General features: G+C 34.7%; 3 protein-coding genes, 1 non-coding gene and 1 pseudogene across 4 annotated transcripts; 4 read left to right on the forward strand and 1 right to left on the reverse strand.

Moving 5' to 3' along the window:
- LOC135149711 (cullin-3A-like) overlaps window positions 1-2,881 on the forward strand; it is a 13,232-nt pseudogene extending 10,351 nt beyond the window's left edge.
- A 4,689-nt stretch (window positions 2,882-7,570) lies between these two features.
- LOC108201712 (cullin-3A-like) lies at window positions 7,571-10,522 on the forward strand. The gene is made up of 3 exons (XM_064085514.1): window positions 7,571-7,719; window positions 8,824-9,058; window positions 9,119-10,522. Exons 1-3 carry the CDS (start codon window positions 7,571-7,573, stop codon window positions 10,520-10,522), a joined length of 1,788 nt encoding a protein of 595 aa, XP_063941584.1.
- A 1,507-nt stretch (window positions 10,523-12,029) lies between these two features.
- On the forward strand, window positions 12,030-15,041 carry LOC108202317 (cullin-3B-like). Its single transcript, XM_064085515.1, has 2 exons — window positions 12,030-12,178; window positions 13,343-15,041. The coding sequence occupies exons 1-2, from the start codon at window positions 12,030-12,032 to the stop codon at window positions 15,039-15,041; spliced, it is 1,848 nt and encodes a 615-aa protein (XP_063941585.1).
- A 1,334-nt stretch (window positions 15,042-16,375) lies between these two features.
- On the forward strand, window positions 16,376-19,510 carry LOC135149712 (cullin-3B-like). Its single transcript, XM_064085516.1, has 2 exons — window positions 16,376-16,524; window positions 17,665-19,510. Exons 1-2 carry the CDS (start codon window positions 16,376-16,378, stop codon window positions 19,361-19,363), a joined length of 1,848 nt encoding a protein of 615 aa, XP_063941586.1. The 3' UTR covers window positions 19,364-19,510.
- A 3,701-nt stretch (window positions 19,511-23,211) lies between these two features.
- TRNAR-UCG (transfer RNA arginine (anticodon UCG)) lies at window positions 23,212-23,285 on the reverse strand. The gene has a single exon. It is a non-coding gene; the product is annotated as a tRNA-Arg (tRNA).
- Window positions 23,286-25,168: the final 1,883 nt, after the last annotated feature.

The raw sequence follows: 25,168 nt of genomic DNA on the forward strand, positions 1-25,168 counted from the left end.
ACGTTTCCTCTTCGTTATGACATTACCTTTGTTTACTCGTGCCTCTCCATTTTTGTGCCTTATACCCGTGTCCACGGACATGACCGGGTGTGTGGGTATGGGATCTGAGTCGGATCCTTTCTAATTACAACCGGGAAACTCACCTTTGTAGCATACCAGCGTCAAAATGAAAAACTTAGGTGCGTGTTTCAACTTGTTATAGAGATCAAAGATCAAGAATGACTTGTTCTCATGGTTGTTCGATTGATTTATGCCTCCCAAATTTCAGTTTAGTGCGATTTATGTGCAATATAGACACTATTTATGATGTTATACATACATCAGTCTATATAACGTTTTACTTGCGGGAACACTTAAGTGAAAAGTACCTTACCGAGTCAATTCCGGATCCATGTCACGATTCTCAATTATCCTAAAAAAACTACGGAATCGGAATCTGGGATGATGTAAAGTGTTCAGATACCCATACACGTGTCAACGGGGATGAGGTTAAATATATAGCAATGTGCACTTAAAAGACGCATTATAGAAATATAACAATAACCTTGCATATTAATTTCCCAACTCAAGCTCCCTCTCTTTGTTCAACAGGTTTTTTCGCTGAGCTTTTGATCTAATTGACACGCACCGGCTCTTGTAGTCAAGTTTTTTGCATTGCTGAAGATATTATTTCCCTAAAATTAGATTTGTTTTGTAGTTGTTATAGCTTTTACAGTTAAGGAAATATATTAGATACAGGGAAAACCATGAAAGCTAATTATAGTAAAATGGCGTGCTTTGGGCAACTTACCGAGTATTCTAAATTTATTTTAGTTATTATGCTCTTAGAGATGATATTAGATACTTTATAATGTTGATAAGGACTACTCTTTACACTTAATATAATAATTGTTATGATAGTATCATATGATTAAGTAAAATATTATCTAGATTTTGAAAAAGACAAGTTGCATAATTTACCTTTCTGCTTGTAAGATTTTTTTTTAAATTGCATTTGTAGTTGCATCATTTACCTTTCTGCTTGAAAGATTTCATTAAAATTGTGTTTGTTAGAATCTGCCAAGATTTATTGTGATATCTGGATACTGCTTGAAGTTTACAGACTCATATATGCAATAACTTGTGACTGCAAAGTCTGTAAGATGATGTTTCTAATATGTTTCTTCATTGTCTTAGAGATGCATATGAAATGGTATTGCACAACTTTGGCGAGATGCTGTATACAGGGGTAGAGTCCACTATGACTAACCGCCTAAGGGAGATTTCAAAACGTTTAGCAGAGGCCGAGGAAGGTGATTTTGTTTCTGGAGGAAGTCTTCCAAAAATTGGGTTAAGAATAGGACAGTGTTGCTGATGATCCATGACATTCTGAGGTACATGGACAAGGACTTATATCCACATAACCATAAACCCCTGTACGTGAGCTTGGCATGCACCTTGGAGGGACATTGGTTTTAACAGTCCCCTAAAATTAAGACCAGGCTTTGGATACGCCGGGGCTTAGTGAATATGCTTATGGATGACAAGATTGAGGACCTGAGAAGAATGTATAATTTGTTTCACGGGGGGTTCCTGATGGTCTTTCAACGATGTGAAGGGCTGTGATGACTTCTCACCTCAGAGAAACCGGTGAACAGCTTGTTGCTGATTACGGAAAGGGCAAGAAATCCTGTGAAGTTTGTTAAGTTCCTCTTGGATGTCAAGGAGAAATATGATAAAATAATATATCTGGCATTTTGTGATGATAAGACATTTCAAAATGCTTTGATTCGTCGTTTGAAAGCATCTTTAATCTGAATCCTCGCTCTTCTGAATTCATCTCATTATTCTGGATTATACATTGAGGAAAGGTCTGAAGGTAGTCAGTGAGGAGAATGTGAGGCTGCTCTTAACAAGATAGTGGTGCTCCTCCGTTTCTTAAAGGAGAAAGATGTTTTTGAGAAATACTATAAGCAACACTTAGCTCAACGGCTGTTGTCAGCAAAAACTGTTTCTTACAATGCTGAGAGAAGTCTGATTGTTATGCTAAAGACTGAATTTGGATATCAGTTCATTTAAAAGCAGAAAGAATGCTCGCGGACATGATAACCTCTCAAGAAACAATGCTGGGGTTCTATTGGGCCCATGATGCTGAGCTGGTAGACAGCCCTACATTTATAGTCCAAGTTCTGACGACAGGGTCATGGCCTCCCCAGCCCACTGTCACTTGCAACCTGCCAGCTGAAATGTCAGCTCTCTGTGAGAAGTTCCGCTATTATTATCTAGAAATTCATGCAGGCCGTAGATTGTCTTGGCAAACTAACATGGGCACAGCTGTCTTGAAGGCAATCTTTGGGAAGGGACAAGAGCATCAGTTGACCGTATCTACTTATCAGATGTGTGTCCTCATGATGTTCAATAATGCTGATCAGTATAGCTATAGAGAGATCCAGGAGGCTACAGAGATCCCTCCATCAGACTTGAAGAGGAGCCTGCACTCCTTGGCTTGTGTCGAGGGAAAGAATGTACTGAAAAAAAGATCCGGAGACCAAGGATGTCAGTGAGGGGGATTTATTTTCCGTGAATGAAAATTTCATTGGCAAAAGTTACAAACTAACTATAAGAACTGTTTCAGCTGAAAAGGAATCTGATCCTAAGAAAGTAGAGATAAGGCAGAGAGTGGAGAATAACCGAAATCATCATATTGATGCTGCAATAGTACGAATATGAAATCAAGGCGAGTGTTGGATCATACTGATATCATCGCGGAGGTCACAGAGCATCTGCAGCCAAGATTCCTGGCAGACCCTATAGTGATTGGAAGAAGAATTGAGAGTTTGATTGAGCGTGAATATTGGAAAGGGATGGCACTCAAAGAAACTTGTACCGATATCTTGCCTGAGTCTGCAACTTTAGGATATTACCAGATATCTTGAACTCATCTTTATTTACTGTTGGAGTATAGTACTCTGAATATATTTCCTTTTAAACCATAAATTTGTCTTTTTTTGAATGTTGCGATCTGTAAAGGATAAATGCTTGCTTATTCGGGATTCTGAGCCTTATTCTTTAGTCAAATCTCTTATAGCTACATTTCTTGTTAGTATTTTCTTGAAGTTCTTGCGAAATGAGATGAAACTAATATTGTGCAAGCCACAAATGAGATATCGGAGGAAATTAAACAGAATGCATCTTATAAACAAAGATGCTGGCTATTTAATTCCCTGCGATTCTCACATAGGGCAATACACAGTAGAATCAAGGAGATGTGCGGTGAAGAGGAGTTTTAATGAACGCGGAGAGAAGTGAAAGCCACAGGTAAGATATTAGAGGAAACTAAACATAAAGTGTAATCAAACAACAATGCTGCATGTTTAGTTCCCTCTAATCCTCACTTAGACTTTACAATGCAAGAGATTTTTCATATGGCTTTGTGTTGAGCAGGTATGTTTCTCTATATATAGACAACTCAGAACTGATAGCTCCATGGCTCATGCATTTTGCCTGGGTAACTAATACTAACAGTACACTCTTCTGTCTTGACCAACATACACTTGTTTTGCTGTAAGGCTTGAATACTTTTTGCAGGGTTGAAAAGTTGGAACAAAATTGATGGTACGTTGAGGCCCTCAGGTCTCATGAGATCTCCTTATATTTGGTCTTGTTGAAATAACCCCGTTTAAATGTGAAATGCTAGAGACGCCAAAATGATTCGTGAATGTTTGAAAATGAAATTATGTATGAAAATGAAATTTGGTGCTTAGCATGAAAATGTTAGAGTCTAATATGAATCAAACTGTTGCCAGTAGATTCTTTTCGAAATGAATACGTTGATTTTTGTTAATGTCAAAATATTTATATAGCCACGTAGATTTTATTCATTTCTTTTTCTGAAAAAGTGGATCTATCTTTTTTGGTGAACCAGATATCATTACAGGATCTTTTATGGTGAACCTGATATCATTACAGGAAAATGTCAGGGACCTCAAATTGATTCCAGAAAAAAAAAATTGCAAAAGACATTGTCGGTTACGAAGATAATAAATGAGACTGACCTCCTTCACATCAACCACGCCAATTAATATCTTCCATTTTACCCGCGAATGATAATAGAAATAGCGTATATTCTCCGCCACATCATTCATGAACCTTTTATAATACCCAATTCAGATACCTAGCACTTCTCTTAATATTCAAAAATCCAAAAGATTCAATTTTTCCAGATTAATTACAAAATCAAGTGAGGCACCTATTTAAGTTGAGTATGTGCTAATAGCCTGGAGTAAATTCAAAGGGTTCTTGAATTCACTTCTCTGCAACTCAAAAACTTTTAAAGAAAGGTGCAGTCTTTCACTAATTCACCTTTAAAGAAGCTAGCCCGGATTAGTCTTTTTCTTAATTACAATGTTATTAACATTTTTCTGCTGATCATTTCTTTCATTCTTGTTCTTTCTTGACTTATTTACATGCATATTAGTATTTGTATCAGTTCACTTTTTTTTCCTTTTAACAATTTTGTACTGTATGATTGTGTTGTGTCTGAATTTCACTAAATAATTAGGTGCAACTGGAGATCGAAAAAAATACAAACGGTGAAAGCACTCTGCTGGGCCTATCCAATTGTAAACTCACTCCGGGATGGTTGTCTATGTTTATCTTCCGATGCCTATCAAGATCTTTTAGCTGAATTCTAAAATCTTCTTGCACTTGGGATAACATGATGAATTGATGATGGAATACATGTTGAAAAAGAAATTTAATAAAATAGATTATAAAATCCACTTTATGAGCTAGTATCGTCCAGTTTAATCCCTTTTTTCATGTTACTAATTCCTATGTACAGCCCAATTTCTGTTGCTAACAACTTTTTATACAAACGAGGATGTTTCTAATATGTTTTCTTTAATGTTTCAGAAATGCTTATAATATGGTATTGCACAACGTTGGCAAGATTAATCAACTATGAAGTGGCACAAACCAAATAAATGACTTCTTGATCAGATGATATCGTCTCGGTCCGATTACGGGAGTCAAATATTATAAAACACAAAAAGGAATTATGTCATAAGAGTTAGGACATGCAGCCTACAGGGATTATTTTGAGCTATCTTTTTATTTCTTGATGAGTTCAACAAGATCTAGTTTTGGAAGCTTAATGAACACTGTGATTGTGAGGACTACTTAAAGAAAGCTGATACGTCGAAGTGAAGAAATAAAGAGTTCGGAACTACCTCAATTTACAAATGACAATATATATTAAGATCTTGCCCATTGTCACTTGCAACCTGCCAGCTGCAACGTCAGCTCTGTGTGAGAAGTTCCGCTCTCATTATCTAGGAACGCACCCAGGCTGTTGTCTTGGCAAACTAACATGCGCACTTTGGACTTAAAATGCAGCTTTTGGGAAGGCGCAGAGAAATAAGCTGAATGTATCTACATATGAGATGTGTGTCCTCATGATCTTCATTCAATGGTGCTGATCAGTACATAAAGGGATCAAGCAGGCTACAGATATCCTTCCATCGCGTTAAAAGCAGGCTACAAAATTTATTGCAGAAGTCATAAAGCATCTGCAGTTCAGATTTCAGGTGAACCCTTATTGATGGAGACAAGAATAAGGTATTTGATTGAGTGTGAGTACTTGGATGGGCACGACACAGCAAGAAACTTGTACCGATCTTGCCTTATATACAACTTTAGGATGACACTAGAATTTTTTCAAGTCACCTTGTTTATCGTTGGAGTATTGTACACCAATTTTATTTCACATTTAACATAAATATATTTTTGAATCTTTGCAACTTGCAAGCCGTAAAGGATTAATTTTCTATGCTTATTCGGGTGTTTGAGCCAATTTCTCTGATCAACTCAATTTTAGCTACATGGCATAAAACTTCATATTACAGGCAATATGTTTAACAGAAGGAAGCTTGTCTGAGGTAAGTATGGTATTCCTTGTATCACAGGCTTAGTAATAGTGATTATGTAGTCCTTCATTAAGCTTGCTGTTGATCAGTCTTGTATACAGACCAATCCTGATGGTTAAGGTCAACACTATAAATAAATTAGACAAACAAAACAAATTAACACATTCGAAAATTTGAACATTTCTTGTAACAATTACTTGGAGTTCTTACAAAATGAGATCAAACTTGTAATGTGGAAGTCACAAATGAGAAATAGGAGGATATTGAACAGAATGCATCTTATAAACAATAATGCTAGATTGCTAGTTATTTAATTCCCTCTGATCCTCACATATTTAATGCCATTATAGGTTATTATTACAATTTAAATATTTAAACATAAATTAAAAATTGAAGATAATCTCAAAGTAAAGGAGCTAGCAAAATAAACCATAAATAATGCAGATTTGTTGTAATTCCTTATTTTAAATTATGAATATGATTAAGTACATAAAATCTTTTGATATGTATCTTTTTGAATTAGTTATTAGTCGTTTGATTTTTTTTTGTTATTTTGTTGCGCTTCTCATTTATTATTTTAATAATTTTAATTAGTTTAAATAATTTTCGACTATCATGACAAAGTTGATCATATTTCTATTGTCAAGATTTTATTTTCCTTTTATTCTAGTTATATTATTTTATAAAAATGTTATACCATGAACTTTTATGATATATGCTTGTTACTTGTGAAATGAATTTAATAATATATAAAGATTAATAACTATGTACGGTAAATATAAAATAACATGTGGCAAAAAAAAATTAACAAAATAATATTCATCTTAAACTGTTTATGTATAATGAGAACATGAAAGAAAAAATTATAAATAAAACAAATTAAAATATATTTAAATAAAATGAGAAACATGCATGAGAAAAATGACCGACATCTTAATTAATACTACTTTATACTTGGATATGGATAGACACATCACTCTTTAGAAAAGTTGTAACTGATTTTGTAATTTTGTGTAGTTAGCATGCATTAGTCATTACTCCCTCCGTCTCAAATTGACTAAAGTTTGACTGAAATTTATTAATATTTTATTAATTGATACTGTAAAAATTAAAAAATATATCATTAGAAATAATTTTAAATAAACTTTAAGATATAAATTTTCAGTTTGACCAACAAAAATAGAAATGTGAATGGGACCGAGGGAGTACTTCTTAAGCGTTTATATCATCTTTTGAAATCCATAAGTAACAAATTTTGTAATTTTATGTAGGGAGCATTACTCTTAAAGTGAATACGTACTCAACTAAATTAAAAGGATTTCTTGAGTTCATTCTCTGCAACTTACAAGATTTCAAAGCAAGGTTCAATATTTTAAGTACCAATTTACATTGAAAAGAGCTAGAGCAGGTTGGTGTTTTCCTCAAGTACAATCTGTTTAAAAAAAAATTCTGATCATTTCTTTAATTCTTGTTCTTTCTTAGACTGATTAATTACATGCATAAGAATTTTGTATGGTATGATTGTGTTGTGTCTGTATTCTCCTTAAAAAAAAGTGTTTATGTTAAAGTCAGTTCAATTCTGATCAATTTTGTACTACATGATTGTGCTGATCGAGTTCATTTTCCGAATGGTACATCCGTAGATTGAGTTAAGAGTTGAAGAGATGGATATTAATCGGAAGGAACAAAAATTTAAGAGGCGCAAGGTTGTTGATGCCAAGTATGCCGAGAAGATTTGGAAAAAATTGGAGCATGCTATCAGTGAAATCTACAATTACAATGCTTTTCGTCTTAGCTACGAGGAACTCTATAGGTAAGCCTCAATCTTTCACTTATTTACTCTTTTGCATTGATTTTCAGTTGCACCAGTGAATTGTTTGCTACTGCATTTCTCTTGTTTATGTTTGTCAAAGTTGCTTGCATCTTGTTGATTGTTATTCACTCTGATACATGTAACAGGATCTTAAAGTGTATTTTGCTACTAGTCTTGAAACATCTGTAAACATTTATCATATCTGGGACTTCCCATTAATTCCATCAGTCCGCAGATATATAAAAATGAGATAATTTTAAATTAGATATTGAAGAATCACCCTATTGGAAAATTATGTGATAGACACATGGAGTTTTGATTTGGGAAATTGTTTCTTGCAGTAATACTTTTAAACTAATGTTATCCATTGTCACACTTTAATTATAAACAATTGAATTTGATACAAAATCGATTCTTAAATGGTATATGTCATATAGAAAAAAGAAATCGGGCCATGATACTTTTAAGCTAATGTTACCCATTATCACATGTGGACAATTATAACGTTGTTCTATTATTACAATACACGATTGAAGAATTGATACAGAATTCTTAAATGATATATTTCATAACAAAAAAGGAAATCGGGCTGAGGTTAAATATATAGCAATTTGCACTTGAGAGACGCATTCTAGAAATATAACAATAACCTTGCATATTAATTCCCAACTCAAGCTCCCTCTCTTTGTTTAACTAGGGTTTTTCGCTGAGCTTTTGATCTACTTGACACACACTAGCTCTTACCATCAAATTTTTTGCATTGTTGAAGATGTTCATCATTTACCTTTCTGCTTGTAAGATTTCATTAAAATTGCCATTGTAGCTGCATCATTTACCTTTCTGCTCGTAAGATTTCATTCAAATTGCATTTGTAGTTGCACCATTTACCTTTCTGCTCACAATATTTCATTAAAATTGCATTTATAACTGCATCATTTACCTTTCTGCTCGTAAAATTTCATTAAAATTGTGTATGTTAGAATCTGCAAAGATTTATTGTGATATCTGGATACTGCTCGAAGTTTACAGACTCATATATGCAATGCCTTGTGACTGCAAAGTCTGCAAGATGATGTTTCTTATATGTTTTCTTCATTGTCTTAGAGATGCATATGAAATGGTATTGCACAACTTTGGCGAGATGCTGTATACAGGGGTAGAGTCCACTATGACTGACCACCTAAAAGAGATTTCAAAAGGTTTAGAAGAGGCCAAAGATGAGTTGTTTCTGGAGGAAGTCCACAGAAATTGGGTTGATCATAAGAAAGCTTTGCAGATGATCCATGACATTCTGAGTTACATGGACAGGACTTATATTCCAGATAGCCATAAAACCCCTGTACTTAAGCTTGGCATGGATCTTTGGAGGGACGTCGTTTTACTGTCCCCTAAAATTAAGACCAGGCTTTTGGATACGCCAGGCTTAGTGAATATGCTTATGGGTGACAAGCTTGAGGACCTGAGAAAAATGTACAATTTGTTTTGCGGGGTTCCAGATGGTCTTTCAATGATGGAGGCTGTGATGGCTTCTCACCTCAGAGAAACCGGTGAACAGCTTGTTACTGATATGGAAAGGGCAAGAAATCCAGTAAAGTTTGTTAAGTTCCTCTTGGATGTCAAGGAGAAATATGATAATATAATATATCTGGCATTTAGCGATGATAAGACATTTCAAAATGCTTTTGATTCGTCGTTTGAAAGCATCTTTAATCTGAATCCTCACTCTGCTGAATTCGTCTCATTGTTTCTGGATCATACACTGAGGAAAGGTCTGAAGGCAGTCAGTGAGGAGAATGTTGAGGCTGCCCTTAACAAGATAGTGATGCTCCTCCGTTACTTAAAGGAGAAAGATGTTTTTGAGAAATACTATAAGCAACACTTAGCTCAACGGCTGTTATCAGGAAAATATGTTTCTGAAAATGCTGAGAGAAGTCTGATTCTTATGCTAAAGGCTGAATTTGGATATCAGTTCACATTAAAATTAGAAAGAATGCTCGCGGATATGGTAACTTCTCAAGAAACAATGCAGGGGTTCTATTGGGCCCATGATGCTGAGCTGGTAAACAGTCCTACATTGGTTGTCCAAGTTATGACGACAGGGTCATGGCCTCCCCAGCCCACTGTCACTTGCAACCTGCCAGCCGAAATTTCAGCTCTCTGTGAGAAGTTCCGCTCTTATTACCTAGGAATTCATGCAGGCCGTAGATTGTCTTGGCAAACAAACATGGGCACAGCTGTCTTGAAGGCAATCTTTGGGAAGGGGCAAGAGCATCAGTTGACTGTATCCACTTATCAGATGTGTGTCCTCATGATGTTCAATAATGCTGATCAGTATAGCTATAAAGAGATCGAGGAGGCTACAGAGATCTCTCCATCAGACTTAAAGAGGAGCCTGCACTCCTTGGCTTGTGTCGAGGGAAAGAATGTACTGAAAAAAGATCCGGACACCAAGGATGTCAGTGAGGGGGACTTATTTTCCGTGAATGAAAATTTCACTGGCAAAAGGTACAAACTAACTATAAGAACTGCTTCTGCTCAAAAGGATTCTGATTCTGAGAAACTAGAGATAAGGCAGAGGGTGGAGAAAAACCGAAAGCATCATATTGATGCTGCAATAGTACGAATAATGAAATCAAGGCGACTGCTGGATCATACTGATATCATCGCGGAGGTCACAGAGCATCTGCAGCCAAGATTTCTGCCGGACCCTATAGTGATTGGACAAAGAATTGAAGATTTGATTGAGCGTGAATATTTGGAGAGGGATGGCACTCGAAGAAACTTGTACCGATATCTTGCCTGACTCTGCAACTTCAGGCTATTACCAGATATCTTCAGCTCATCTTTATTTTCTGTTGGAGTATAGTACTCTTAATAATTTTCCTTTTAAAGCATAAATTTGTCTCTTTTTTTTTGAATATTTGCGATCTGTAAAGGATAAATGCTTGCTTATTCGGGATCCTGAGCCATATTCTCTAATCAACTCTCTTATAGCTACATGGTGTAGAATTTCCATTCACTAGATAACACCTGATATATAGTTTTCTTCAACAGAAGGAAGGCTTGTTTGTGAAAAACCAGCAAGCAGACAACGAAAATTTAAGCATTTCTTCTTACTAATTCTCGATATGTGAAAACAGTGGAAGAAATAAATGCACTTGAAATTAGAATGCTAGCTATTTAATTCCCTCGGATCCTCACATAATGCACTTCTCATATACTATTTTAATAACTTTAATTAGTTTAAATAATTTTCGGACTACCGTGAAAAAAATTAATTAAAGTTATATTTTCAAGGTTTTATTTTCTTTTTATTGTAGCTATATTATTTTATAAAAATGTTGCACCATGATTTTTTTATATGTGCTTGTTATTTGTGAAATGAATTTAATAATATTTAAAGATTAATAACTATGTACAATAAATATAAGTATAACAAACGGGGTCATGTTCAACAGATAACCATAAAAGAGAGAATCCGCATGCAAAAAATGTCAATATCTATGTATTATATTTTAAAATTATTTTTGAACACATACAAAGATGAAAAAACATGGAAAAAGAATATGTATATAGATTTAGATCCTAAAAATTATTTAAAATTTAGGGTTCTGCAGCGGAAACTTAATGGTTCTATGGTTCTATTTTAAGGACCGGTTCTCTCTTGAAAAGAATATAAATACACTTCTATGTTTTGGAAGTGCAGTATTGCAAGTGCAGATACACAAAATGCACTTTACTCTTAAATAAAATGATAAACATGTACCACAAAAATGACCCGACAGCATAATTAATACTAGGTAACTTTATACTTCACTAGACACATCATTCTCTTAAAAAACTGTAACTGATTTTGTAATTTTGTGTAGTTAGCATGCATTACTCATTACTCCTTAAGTGAGTATATCATTCTCGTAGAAATCCATAAGTAACTGATTTTGTGATTTTGTGCAGGTAGCATTACTCCTAAAATGAATATGTACCAGAGTCTCAACTAAATTAAAAGAATTCCTCAATTCATTCTCTGCTGCTTAAAAGATTTCAAAGCAAGGTGCAATCTTTTAAGTACTAATAATTTACCTTTAAAAAAACTTCTGATCATTTCTTTAATTCTTATTCTTTGTTAGACTTATAATTACAAGCATAACAATTTTGTACTGTATGATTGTTGTGTCTGTATTCTACTTGATAAAAAGAGTGTATATGTTAATGTCAGTTCACTTATGATCAATTTTGTACTACATGATTGTGCTGATTTAGTTCATTTTTTGTGAATGATACAGTAGTAGATTGAGCCAAGAGCTGGAGAGATGGATAATAATCAGAAGGAACAAAATTTTAAGAGGCGCAAGGTTGTTGATGCCAAGTATGCCGAGAAGATTTGGAAGAAATTGGAGCATGCTATCAATGAAGTTTACAATCACAATGGTAGGCTTCTTAGTTACCATGAGCTCTATAGGTAAGCCTCAATCTTTCACTTATTTATTCTCTTAATTAAATTGATTTCCAGTTGCACCAGTGAATTGTTTGCTGCTGCATTTTATGTGCAAGTTTTGTTTTGTTTTTCGTGTTTATGTTGGTCAAAGTTGCTTGCATCTTGTAGATTGTTGTTCCCTCTGATACATGTAACAGAATCCAATAACAGAATCCAATTAATTCCATCAGTCTGCAGATATATAAATGATTTTTAGACCATTTTAGATTAAATATTAAAGAAGCACCCTATTGGAAAATCATGTTATAGTTACAGGGACTTTTGATTTGGGAAATTGTTTATTGCGGTGATACTTTTAGGCTTATGTTACCCATTGTCACCCGTGGCCGTGGACAATTATAACATTGTTCTATTCTATTATTACTATACACAATTGAATTCGATACAGAATTCTTAAATGGTATATGTCATAACGAAAGAGGAAATGGTTCTGAGGTTAAATATATAGCAATGTGCACTTAAAAGACGCATTTTAGAAATATAACAATAACCTTGCATATTAATTTCCCAACTCAAGCTCCCTCTCTTTGTTCAACTAGGTTTTTTCGCTGAGCTTTTGATCTAATTGACACGCACCGGCTCTTGTAGTCAAGTTTTTTGCATTGCTGAAGATATTATTTCCCTAAAATTAGATTTGTTTTGTAGTTGTTATAGCTTTTACAGTTAAGGAATATATATTAGATACAAGGGAAAACCGTGAAAGCTAATTATAGTAAAATGGCGTGCTTTGGGCAACTTACCGAGTATTCTAAATTTATATTTCAGTTATTATGCTCTTAGAGATGATATTAGATACTTTATAATGTTGATAAGGACTACTCTTTACACTTAATATAATAATTGTTATGATAGTATCATATGATTAAGTAAAATATTATCTAGATTTTGAAAAAGACAAGTTGCATAATTTACCTTTCTGCTTGTAAGATTTCTTTAAAATTGCATTTGTAGTTGCATCATTTACCTTTCTGCTTGAAAGATTTCATTAAAATTGTGTATGTTAGAATCTGCAAAGATTTATTGTGATATCTGGATACTGCTCGAAGTTTACAGACTCATATAAGCAATAACTTGTGACTGCAAAGTCTGTAAGATGATGTTTCTTATATGTTTTCTTCATTGTCTTAGAGATGCATATGAAATGGTATTGCACAACTTTGGCGAGATGCTGTATACAGGGGTAGAGTCCACTATGACTAACCGCCTAAAAGAGATTTCAAAAGGTTTAGAAGAGGCCAAAGGTGATTTGTTTCTGGAGGAAGTCCATAGAAATTGGGTCGATCATAAGAAAGCTTTGCAGATGATCCATGACATTCTGAGTTACATGGACAGGACTTACATTCCAGATAACCATAAAACCCCTGTACTTAAACTTGGCATGGACCTTTGGAGGGACATCGTTTTACTGTCCCCTCAAATTAAGACCAGGCTTTTGGATACGCCAGGCTTAGTGAATATGCTTATGGGTGACAAGATTGAGGACCTGAGAAAAATGTACAATTTGTTTTGCGGGGTTCCAGATGGTCTTTCAATGATGGAGGCTGTGATGGCTTCTCACCTCAGAGAAACCGGTGAACAGCTTGTTACTGATATGGAAAGGGCAAGAAATCCGGTAAAGTTTGTTAAGTTCCTCTTGGATGTCAAGGAGAAATATGATAATATAATATATATGGCATTTAGCGATGATAAGACATTTCAAAATGCTTTTGATTTGTCATTTGAAAGCATCTTTAATCTGAATCCTCACTCTGCTGAATTCGTCTCATTGTTTCTGGATCATACACTGAGGAAAGGTCTGAAGGCAGTCAGTGAGGAGAATGTTGAGGCTTCTCTTAACAAGATAGTGGTGCTCCTCCGTTACTTAAAGGAGAAAGATGTTTTTGAGAAATACTATAAGCAACAGTTAGCTCAACGGCTGTTGTCAGGAAAATATGTTTCTGAAAATGCTGAGAGAAGTCTGATTCTTATGCTAAAGGCTGAATTTGGATATCAGTTCACATTAAAATTAGAAAGAATGCTCACGGATATGGTAACTTCTCAAGAAACAATGCAGGGGTTCTATTGGGCCCATGAGGCAGAGCTGGTAGACAGTCCTACATTGGTTGTCCAAGTTATGACGACAGGGTCATGGCCTCCCCAGCCCACTGTCACTTGCAACCTGCCAGCCGAAATTTCAGCTCTCTGTGAGAAGTTCCGCTCTTATTACCTAGGAATTCATGCAGGCCGTAGATTGTCTTGGCAAACAAACATGGGCACAGCTGTCTTGAAGGCAATCTTTGGGAAGGGGCAAGAGCATCAGTTGACTGTATCCACTTATCAGATGTGTGTCCTCATGATGTTCAATAATGCTGATCAGTATAGCTATAGAGAGATCGAGGAGGCTACAGAGATCCCTCCATCAGACTTAAAGAGGAGCCTGCACTCCTTGGCTTGTGTCGAGGGAAAGAATGTACTGAAAAAAGATCCGGACACCAAGGATGTCAGTGAGGGGGACTTATTTTCCGTGAATGAAAATTTCACTGGCAAAAGGTACAAACTAACTATAAGAACTGCTTCTGCTCAAAAGGATTCTGATTCTGAGAAACTAGAGATAAGGCAGAGGGTGGAGAAAAACCGAAAGCATCATATTGATGCTGCAATAGTACGAATAATGAAATCAAGGCGACTGCTGGATCATACTGATATCATCGCGGAGGTCACAGAGCATCTGCAGCCAAGATTTCTGCCGGACCCTATAGTGATTGGACAAAGAATTGAAGATTTGATTGAGCGTGAATATTTGGAGAGGGATGGCACTCGAAGAAACTTGTACCGATATCTTGCCTGACTCTGCAACTTCAGGCTATTACCAGATATCTTCAGCTCATCTTTATTTTCTGTTGGAGTATAGTACTCTGAATAATTTTCCTTTTAAAGCATAAATTTGTCTCTCTTTTTTTGAATATATGCGATCTGTAAAGGATAAATGCTTGCTTATTCGGGATTCTGAGCCATATTCTCTGATCAACTCTCTTATAGCTACATGGTGTAAAATCTCCATCGACTGGTTAACACCTGATATATGGTTTTCTTCAACAGAAGTAAGGCTTGTCTGTGAAAAACCAGCAAGCAGACAACGAAAATTTAAGCATTTCTTGTTACTAATTCTCCATGTGAGATTTAACTGAAGAGTGGAAGAAATAAATGCACTTGAAATTAGAATGCTAACTACTTAATTCCCTCCAATCCTGACATAATGCACTACTCATTTACTATTTAATAACTCTAATTAGTTTAAATAATTTTCGACTGGCATGACAAAATTGATTAAAGTTATATTTCCAAGGTTTTATTTTCTTTTTATTGTAGTTATATTATTTTATAAAAATGTTGCACCATGATTTTTTTTTTTTTGATATGTGCTTGTTATTTGTGAAATGAATTTAATAATATTTAAAGATTAATAACTATGTTCAATAAATATAAGTATAACAAATAATATTCATCTCAACAGTTTATGTATAATGAAAATATGACAGAAAAAAATATAAATACACTTTACTATGTTTTAGAAGTGCAGTATTGCAAATGCAGATACACAAAATGCACTTTACTCTTAAATAAAATGATAAACATGTACCACAAAAATGACCCGACAGCATAATTAATACTAGGTAACTTTATACTTCACTGGACACATCATTCTCTTAAAAAACTGTAACTGATTTTGTAATTTTGTGTAGTTAGCATGCATTACTCATTACTCCTTAAGTTAGTATATCATTCTCGTAGAAATCCATAAGTAACTGATTTTGTAATTTTGTGTAGGTAGCATTACTCCTAAAGTGAATATGTACCGGAGTCTCAACTAAATTAAAAGAATCCCTGAATTCATTCTCTCCTGCTTCAAAGATTTCAAAGCAAGGTGCAATCTTTTAAGTACTAGTCATTTACCTTTAAAAAAACTGCTGATCATTTCTTTAGTTCTTGTTCTTTCTTAGACTTATAATTACATGCATAACAATTTTGTACTGTATGATTGTTGTGTCTGATTCTACTTGATAAAAAAGTGTAAATGTTAATGTCAGTTCACTTCTGATCAATTTTGTACTACATGATTGTGCTGATTTAGTTCATTTTTTGTGAATGATACAGTAGTAGATTGAGCCAAGAGCTGGAGAGATGGATAATAATCAGAAGGAACAGAATTTTAAGAGGCGCAAGGTTGTTGATGCCAAGTATGCCGAGAAGATTTGGAAGAAATTGGAGCATGCTATCAATGAAATTTACAATCACAATGGTAGGCTTCTTAGTTACCATGAGCTCCAGAGGTAAGCCTCAATCTTTCACTTATTTATTCTCTTAATTAAATTGATTTTCAGTTGCACCAGTGAATTGTTTGCTGCTGCATTTTATGTGGAAGTTTTGTTTTGTTTTTCATGTGTATGTTTGTCAAAGTTGCTTGCATCTTGTTGATTGGTATTCCCTCTGATACATGTAACAGAATCCAATTAATTCCATCAGTCTGCAGATATATAAATGATTTTTAGACCATTTTAGATTAAATATTAAAGGAGCACCCTATTGGAAAATTATGTTATAGTTACAGGGACTTTTGATTTGGGAAATTGTTTATCGCGGTGATACTTTTAGGCTTATGTTACCCATTGTCACACGTGGACAATTATAACGTTGTTCTATACTATTATTACTATACACAATTGAATTCGATACAGAATTCTTAAATGGTATGTGTCATAACGAAAGAGGAAACCGGGCTGAGGTTAAATATATAGCAATGTGCACTTAAGAGGCGCATTTTAGAAATATAACAATAACCTTGCATATTAATTCCCAACTCAAGCTCCCTCTCTTCGTTCAACTAGGTTTTTTCGCTGAGCTTTTGATCTAATTGACACGCACCGGCTCTTATAGTCAAGTTTTTTGCATTGCTGAAGATATTATTTCCCTGAAATTAGATTTGTTTTGTTGTTATAGCTTTGACAGTTAAGGTATATATACTTGATACAAGGGAAACCTGTGAAAGGTAATTATAGTAAAATGGCGTGCTTTGGGCAACTTACCGAGTATTCTAAATTTATATTTCAGTTATTATGCTCTTAGAGATGATATTAGATACTTTATAATGTTGATAAGTACTATTCTTTACACTTAATATAATAATTTTATGATAGTACCATATGATTGAGTAAAATATTATCTAGATTTCGAAAAAGACAAGTTGCATAATTTACCTTTCTGCATGTAAGATTTCTTTAAAATTGCATTTGTAGATGCATCATTTACCTTTCTGCTTGAAAGATTTCATTAAAATTGTGTATGTTAGAATCTGCAAAGATTTATTGTGATATCTGGATACTGCTCGAAGTTTACAGACTCATATATGCAATAACTTGTGACTGCAAAGTCTGTAAGATGATGTTTCTAATATGTTTTCTTCATTGTCTTAGAGATGCATATGATATGGTATTGCACAACTTTGGCGAGATGCTGTATACAGGGGTAGAGTCCACTATGACTAACCGCCTAAGGGAGATTTCAAAACGTTTAGAAGAGGCCGAAGGTGATTTGTTTCTGGAGGAAGTCTACAGAAATTGGGTTAAGAATAGGACAGTGTTGCTGGTGATCCATGACATTCTGAGGTACATGGACAGGACTTATATTCCAGATAACCATAAAACTCCTGTACGTGAGCTTGGCATGGACCTTTGGAGGGACATCGTTTTACAGTCCCCTAAAATTAAGACCAGGCTTTTGGATACGCCAGGCTTAGTGAATATGCTTATGGATGACAAGCTTGAGGACCTGGGAAGAATGTATAATTTGTTTCGCGGGGTTCCTGATGGTCTTTCAACGATGGAGGCCGTGATGACTTCTCACCTCAGAGAAACCGGTGAACAGCTTGTTACTGATATGGAAAGGTCAAGAAATCCTGTCAAGTTTGTTAAGTTCCTCTTGGATGTCAAGGAGAAATATGATCAAATAATATATCTGGCATTTTGCGATGATAAGACATTTCAAAATGGTTTTGATTCGTCGTTTGAAAGCATCTTTAATCTGAATCCTCACACCGCTAAATTCATCTCTTTGTTTTTGGATTATACATTGAGGAAAGGTCTGAAGGCAGTCAGTGAGGAGAATGTTGAGGCTGCTCTTAACAAGATAGTGGTGCTCCTCCGTTACTTAAAGGAGAAAGATGTTTTTGAGAAATACTATAAGCAACACTTAGCTCAACGGCTGTTGTCAGCAAAAACTGTTTCTTACAATGCTGAGAGAAGTCTGATTGTTATGCTAAAGACTGAATGTGGATATCAGTTCACTTTAAAAGCAGAAAGAATGCTCGCGGACATGATAACCTCTCAAGAACCAATGCTGGGGTTCTATTGGGCCCATGATGCTGAGCTGGTAGACAGCCCTACATTGGTAGTCCAAGTTCTGACCACAGGGTCATGGCCTCCCCAGCCCACTGTCACTTGCAACCTGCCAGCTGAAATGTCAGCTCTCTGTAAGAAGTTCCGCTCTTATTATCTAGGAATTCATGCAGGCCGTAGATTGTCTTGGCAAACTAACATGGGCACAGCTGTCTTGAAGGCAATCTTTGGGAAGGGGCAAGAGCATCAGTTGACTGTATCCACTTATCAGATGTGTGTCCTCATGATGTTCAATAATGCTGATCAGTATAGCTATAGAGAGATCCAGGAGGCTACAGAGATCCCTCCATCAGACTTGAAGAGGAGCCTGCACTCCTTGGCTTGTGTCGAGGGAAAGAATGTACTGAAAAAAGATCCGGAGACCAAGGATGTCAGTGAGGGGGATTTATTTTCCGTGAATGAAAATTTCACTGGCAAAAGTTACAAACTAACTATAAGAACTGTTTCAGCTGAAAAGGAATCTGATCCTAAGAAAGTAGAGATAAGGCAGATAGTGGAGAATAACCGAAAGCATCATATTGATGCTGCAATAGTACGAATAATGAAATCAAGGCGAGTGCTGGATCATACTGATATCATCGCGGAGGTCACAGAGCATCTGCAGCCAAGATTCCTGGCAGACCCTATAGTGATTGGAAGAAGAATTGAGAGTTTGATTGAGCGTGAATATTTGGAAAGGGATGGCACTCAAAGAAACTTGTACCGATATCTTGCCTGAGTCTGCAACTTTAGGATATTACCAGATATCTTGAACTCATCTTTATTTACTGTTGGAGTATAGTACTCTGAATATATTTCCTTTTAAACCATAAATTTGTCTTTTTTTGAATATTTGCGATCTGTAAAGGATAAATGCTTGCTTATTCGGTATTCTGAGCCTTATTCTGTAGTGAAATCTCTTATAGCTACATTTCTTGTTACTATTTCTTGAAGTTCTTGCGAAATGAGATGAAACTAATATTGTGCAAGCCACAAATGAGATATCGGAGGAAATTAAACAGAATGCATCTTATAAACAAAGATGCTGGCTATTTAATTCCCTGCGATTCTCACATAGGGCAATACACAGTAGAATCAAGGAGATGTGCGGTGAAGAGGAGTTTTAATGAACGCGGAGAGAAGTGAAAGCCACAGGTAAGATATTAGAGGAAACTAAACATAAAGTGTAATCAAACAACAATGCTGCATGTTTAGTTCCCTCTAATCCTCACTTAAGACTTTACAATGCAAGAGATTTTTCATATGGCTTTGTGTTGAGCAGGTATGTTTCTATATATAGACAACTCAGAACTGATAGCTCCATGGCTCATGCATTTTGCCTGGGTAACTAAACAGTACACTCTTCTGTCTTGACCAACATACACTTGTTTTGCTGTAAGGCTTGAATACTTTTTGCAGAGTTGAAAATGTACAATATGGAACAAAAGTGATGGTAGGTTGAGGCCCTCAGGTCTCATGAGATCTCCTTATATTTGGTCTTGTTGAAATAACCCCGTTTAGATGTGAAATGCTAGAGACGCCAAAATGATTCATGAATGTTTGAAAATGAAATTATGTATGAAAATGAAATTTGGTGCTTAGCATGAAAATACTAGAGTCTAATATGAATCAAACTATTGTTAGTAGATTCTTTTCGGACTGAATACGTGGATTTTTGTTAATGTCAAAATATTTATATAGCCACGTAGATTTTATTCATTTCTTTTTCTGAAAAAGTGGATCTATCTTTTATGGTGAACCAGATATCATTACAGGATCTTTTATGGTGAACCTGATATCATTACAGGAAAATCTCAGGGACCTCAAATTGATTCCAGAAAAAAAAATTGCAAAAGACATTGTCGGTTACGAAGATAATAAATGAGATTGACCTCCTTCACATCAACCACACCAATTAATATCTTCCATTTTACCCGCGAATGATAATAGAAATAGCGTATATTCTCCGCCACATCATTCATGAACCTTTTATAATACCCAATTCAGATACCTAGCACTTCTCTTAATATTCAAAAATCCAAAAGATTCAATTTTTCCAGATTAATTACAAAATCAAGTGAGGCACCTATTTAAGTTGAGTATGTGCTAATAGCCTGGAGTAAATTCAAAGGGTTCTTGAATTCACTTCTCTGCAACTCAAAAGATTTTAAAGAAAGGTGCAGTCTTTCACTAATTCACCTTTAGAAAAGCTAGCCCTGATTAGTGTTTTTCTCAATTACAATGTTATTAACATTTTTCTGCTGATCATTTCCTTCATTGTTGTGGATGAATATCCAGCGGCCAGGATTATAACCTACGTCCAGCGCTTTTTTAGCGCTGGACGAGGTCCGTCCAGCGCTTTTTTACCGCCCGTCCAGCCGTAAAAACGCGCTGGACATATTAAACTTTTGTTTTAATCCCGGCCGCTGGATATGTATCCAACGGCCAGGAAACTAATTGTTGGTTAACAGCTCCCTGGCATACGTATGCCAGGAAACTGATTGTTGGTTAACAGCTCCCTGGCATACGTATGCCAGGGACCTGGACCCTTGTATCAGTTCACTTTTTTTTCTTCAAACAATTTTGTACTGTATGATTGTGTTGTGTCTGAATTTCACTAAATAAATAGGTGTATATGTTAATGTCTGTATATCTGTTCATTGCTGAACAGTTTTGTACTGTATGATTGTGCTGATCAAGTCTGCAGATCCATAAAATTGATTTTTATACAATTTAAGATCAAGCATTTAAAGAACCACCTACAGGAAAATCATGTTATAACTACCGGCCCTTATGATTTGGAAATTGTTTCTCGCGATACTACTTTTAAGCTAATGTTATTATTTGGCTTTAATATACATTTCGAGATGTGGACAATAACATAGTTCTATTATTAATATAGTCAATTGAATTTGATGCGGATTTTTTAATTTGTATATGTCATAATGAAAGAGGAATCGGGCTAGGGTAAAATATATAGCAATGTGCATTTAAAAATACGCATTTTGAGAAATGTAAAAATAACCTGTTATATTAATTCCCAACTCAGACCTCTCCCTCTCTTTGTTCAACTAGAAGGTAACAGGAAATTTTGTTTCTGGATTTAGAGAAAGACCACTTGCATCATTTACCGTTCTGTTTGTTAGATTTCATTAAGATTGAGTTTTTTTGGAATTTGCAAAGGTTTTGCTGGTACTGGTTCTGTTAGAAGCTTACAGACTCAAAGACTGGTATATAAGGTAGTTAACAATAACTTTGTCCTGTAAGAGGATGTTTCTGATATGTTGTTACTTGTTTTCGTTGTCTTAGAAATGCTTATGATATGGTATTGCACAACTATGGCGAGAGGCTGAATACAGGGCTAGAGTTAACTATGACTACCACCTAGAAGAGATTTTAACACGTGGAGAAGGGCCTAAGGTGATTTGTTTCTGATTGAATCGACAGAAAATGAGCTGATCATAACAAGGCATTGCTGATGATCCATGACAGGCTTAGTTCTGGTGTTCTCAATTAAGCTTGCTAAAAACCGGTCTTGTATACAGTATTTATGGTTTGTTCCAGCGAGTGTTGCTGCAAAAGCAAATAAATCAGAAAAACAAGCAAGCAGACAACGAAAATTTAAGCATTTCTTGTTACTAATTCACAAAATGACATATAACTAAAACTGTGGAAGCCACAGATGAGATATCGGAGGAAATTAAACAGAATGCATCTTATAAACAAAAATGCTAGCTGTTTAATTCCATCCGATCCTCACATAAGGCAATTCACGGTTGAATCATAGAGATGTGCGGTGGGGAGGAGTTCTTATGGTTACCAAAGAGAAGTGAAAGCCGCAAATGAGATATTAGAGTAAACTAAAGACAAAGCGGATGGATTAAACAACAATGCAGCTGTGTTTAGTTCCCTCTAATACTCAATTACGACTTTTCGCTACAAGCTATATATCAGATGGCTTTGAGTTGAGCAGGTATGTTACTATATATAGAGAGAACTTAACACTGAAAGCTTCATGGCTCATGCATTTTGGCTGGATAGCTAGTACTAACTAGTACTAACTACTAACAGTACAGTACTCTTGATCAGTCTTCACCAGCATACTTATTTTGCTGTAAGGCTTGAATGATTTTTACAGGGTTTAGAATGTACAATGTTTTACAAAAACAACTGAATGATTTTAGGAAAAGAACTTATTTTGCTGCAAGACTTGGGTTTAAAATGTGCAATTTTTTGAAAAACTGAATACTCCCTTTGTCCCATTTTAACTGATGTTTGACTTTTTAACACGTATATTGAGGTGTAAAAAGACAATGTCTACGTTTAATAAAAAAATTCAATTCTTATATCAAATATAAGTTTAGATTCTAAACTTTTATTTGATATAAATTTTATAAAGAATAATTATATTTAGATTTGATTTTTTTAACACTTTAAAATACGTGTAAAAAAGTCAAAAGCAGTTAAAATGAGATGGAGGGAGTAATTTTTTTGGTAAAATAAATGTGTCCGAAAAACTGAATAATTTTTTTGGTAAAATAAATGTGTCCGAAAAACTGAATAATTTTTTTGGTAAAATAAATGTGTCGACCACAGTGGGAGTCGAACCCACGACCTTTTGATCCGAAGTCAAACGCGCTAATCCACTGCGCTATGCGGTCAGATGAGAAAAGATGTCTTAGATTGGGTTGAAGACTAAATGCAAATGTATATCATGTGATGTTTATATGTGGAATGGGACTAGAAAGCAGCTGTGGCTAGGAAACAACATGGGAAAAAACAAAATGCTCACAACTTAATGTGGGTGTTTGGGAACACCCACTTCCCACTTTTTTTTATATAAAAGTTGAGTTCAGCTTGCAGAAGTCGCAAGGAGCTTGTCAGCCTTTTGGAGCTAGAAGTTGGAAGTTACAAATGCTAGCTTTTTTTGAGTTTTTTTTTGTGATTTGTATTTTTATGAAATTTTTAAATTTTTAATACGTAATAAATTTTATTTATTAATAATATTTTTTGTATTTTATGATTTGAACTTTTTTTTCTAATTTATAAATTTAAATAACAAACACTCAAGTGATTTATAAGTGAAGTTTATCCAAACATTTTTGATAACTTATATGTTAAGTTCGCTTATCACTTATAATTCTCTTCTTTATTTTAAGTAATATAAGTCACTTATTTTTAAGCTAAGCCACAACGGCCCCATTGTTTTTTATGGTAAATAAAAAAAAAAAAGCAACTTAACAAAGCAAATGTGTTGAGCACGATTGGATAATCTAAATGAGAAGTTTATTTTTCAATTGTCTCGGGAGATTCGGTTCGACTTACTTATCCGCAAAAATATCAGAACAAATATTAATTTATAAGTCATTAAGCATGCATTGTAAAAAAAAAAAAAAAAACAAAAAACAAAGCACTGTGTTGGACCAAAAACAAAGCAAATGACAAGAGATATGGTTGGGCTCGGAAAGATATACTTATTGGGCCGATTGTGATTTGGGTATCCTTTAGATAATCTGTCTTCAATTTATTTTAAACAACTTAAATTTCCTTTTCAAAAAAAAACAAGTTAAATTTCATTTAATTATTAAACTTACTTTTAGCATTATGCTTTAAAAACGTTATAGTTAATTCAGAAAAACTCCAAACTTTAGTAATAAACTGTCAAAAATATATTCATGCATGTCTTATAGAAATTTTTTAATGATTATAAAGTATCATTTAATTTCATTTTATAATAAAGCCTATCACTCTCACACGGAAGTAAAAAAAATTATTTGTTACAATAATTCTATATAAACTAGCCGGGTCCACCACTTTTTTTTTACTGCCAGCTCAGATTCCATGTTCACTTTACCAATTGACAGGTAACTAAATGGTCAATATCTAGTGTACTTAAATTAATAATTTTCTCCCAAATATGAAACAATATAACAGAACAATAGTAAAACAAAACCACTATATTTTCCATCTTCATTTCAATTTGGGCAAAAAGCTTCAATCTTGAAACCCTAGAAATTTTTATATCTCTTCTCAACTATCCAAACAACAAACCCCAATCAAATCTACCCAATGGGTCCTTTTAAAAATTAATCAAAAAAAAATTTTGAAAAATAGTTGCTACCCATTTCTTTGGTTTCTGTAGATTTAAAGATTGGACTTTATATTGCTTTTGAGCTGAAAGAGATGGAATTAGGGTTTCAGATGAATTGTTAGGTGTTAATGCTATAATGTGTATTGGGTTTATTCAGGGATGTATTATTGTTGGAGGTATGGATAATATAGATTGCATTCAAGAAAAGATGAGAATGAGAAGAATTTAGTGCCTAAAAGTGTTGTTTGTTAAAGGGGTTCTTCGCAGCAGCTTGTGCAGGCTATTGTGGCTATAATCTTGTTCAAGGTATGATTTTTATGGTGTTTTTGGTGGCATTTGTGTTTTTTTGGTTTGGGATCTGGGGGTTTTCACTAATAATTAACTTTTGTACTGGCTGTAATGTAATTGGTGTGTGTGTGTGTGTTTGTTTGTCTGTGTGAGAGAGATAGGGAG

The sequence above is a fragment of the Daucus carota genome, chromosome 9 (assembly GCF_001625215.2).
Source record: "Daucus carota subsp. sativus chromosome 9, DH1 v3.0, whole genome shotgun sequence".
Taxonomy (NCBI): Eukaryota; Viridiplantae; Streptophyta; class Magnoliopsida; order Apiales; family Apiaceae; genus Daucus; species Daucus carota.

Bases quoted from the DNA above. Each gene is read 5' to 3' on its own strand.
- LOC108202317 (XM_064085515.1), top strand. From the start codon at position 12,030: ATGGATAATAATCAGAAGGAACAAAATTTTAAGAGGCGCAAGGTTGTT. The intron at 12,179-13,342 runs GTAAGCCTCAAT...TCATTGTCTTAG, and splicing joins AGTTACCATGAGCTCTATAG to AGATGCATATGAAATGGTAT.
- LOC135149712 (XM_064085516.1), top strand. From the start codon at position 16,376: ATGGATAATAATCAGAAGGAACAGAATTTTAAGAGGCGCAAGGTTGTT. The intron at 16,525-17,664 runs GTAAGCCTCAAT...TCATTGTCTTAG, and splicing joins AGTTACCATGAGCTCCAGAG to AGATGCATATGATATGGTAT.
- LOC108201712 (XM_064085514.1), top strand. From the start codon at position 7,571: ATGGATATTAATCGGAAGGAACAAAAATTTAAGAGGCGCAAGGTTGTT. The intron at 7,720-8,823 runs GTAAGCCTCAAT...TCATTGTCTTAG, and splicing joins AGCTACGAGGAACTCTATAG to AGATGCATATGAAATGGTAT. The intron at 9,059-9,118 runs GTACTTAAGCTT...CCTAAAATTAAG, and splicing joins CAGATAGCCATAAAACCCCT to ACCAGGCTTTTGGATACGCC.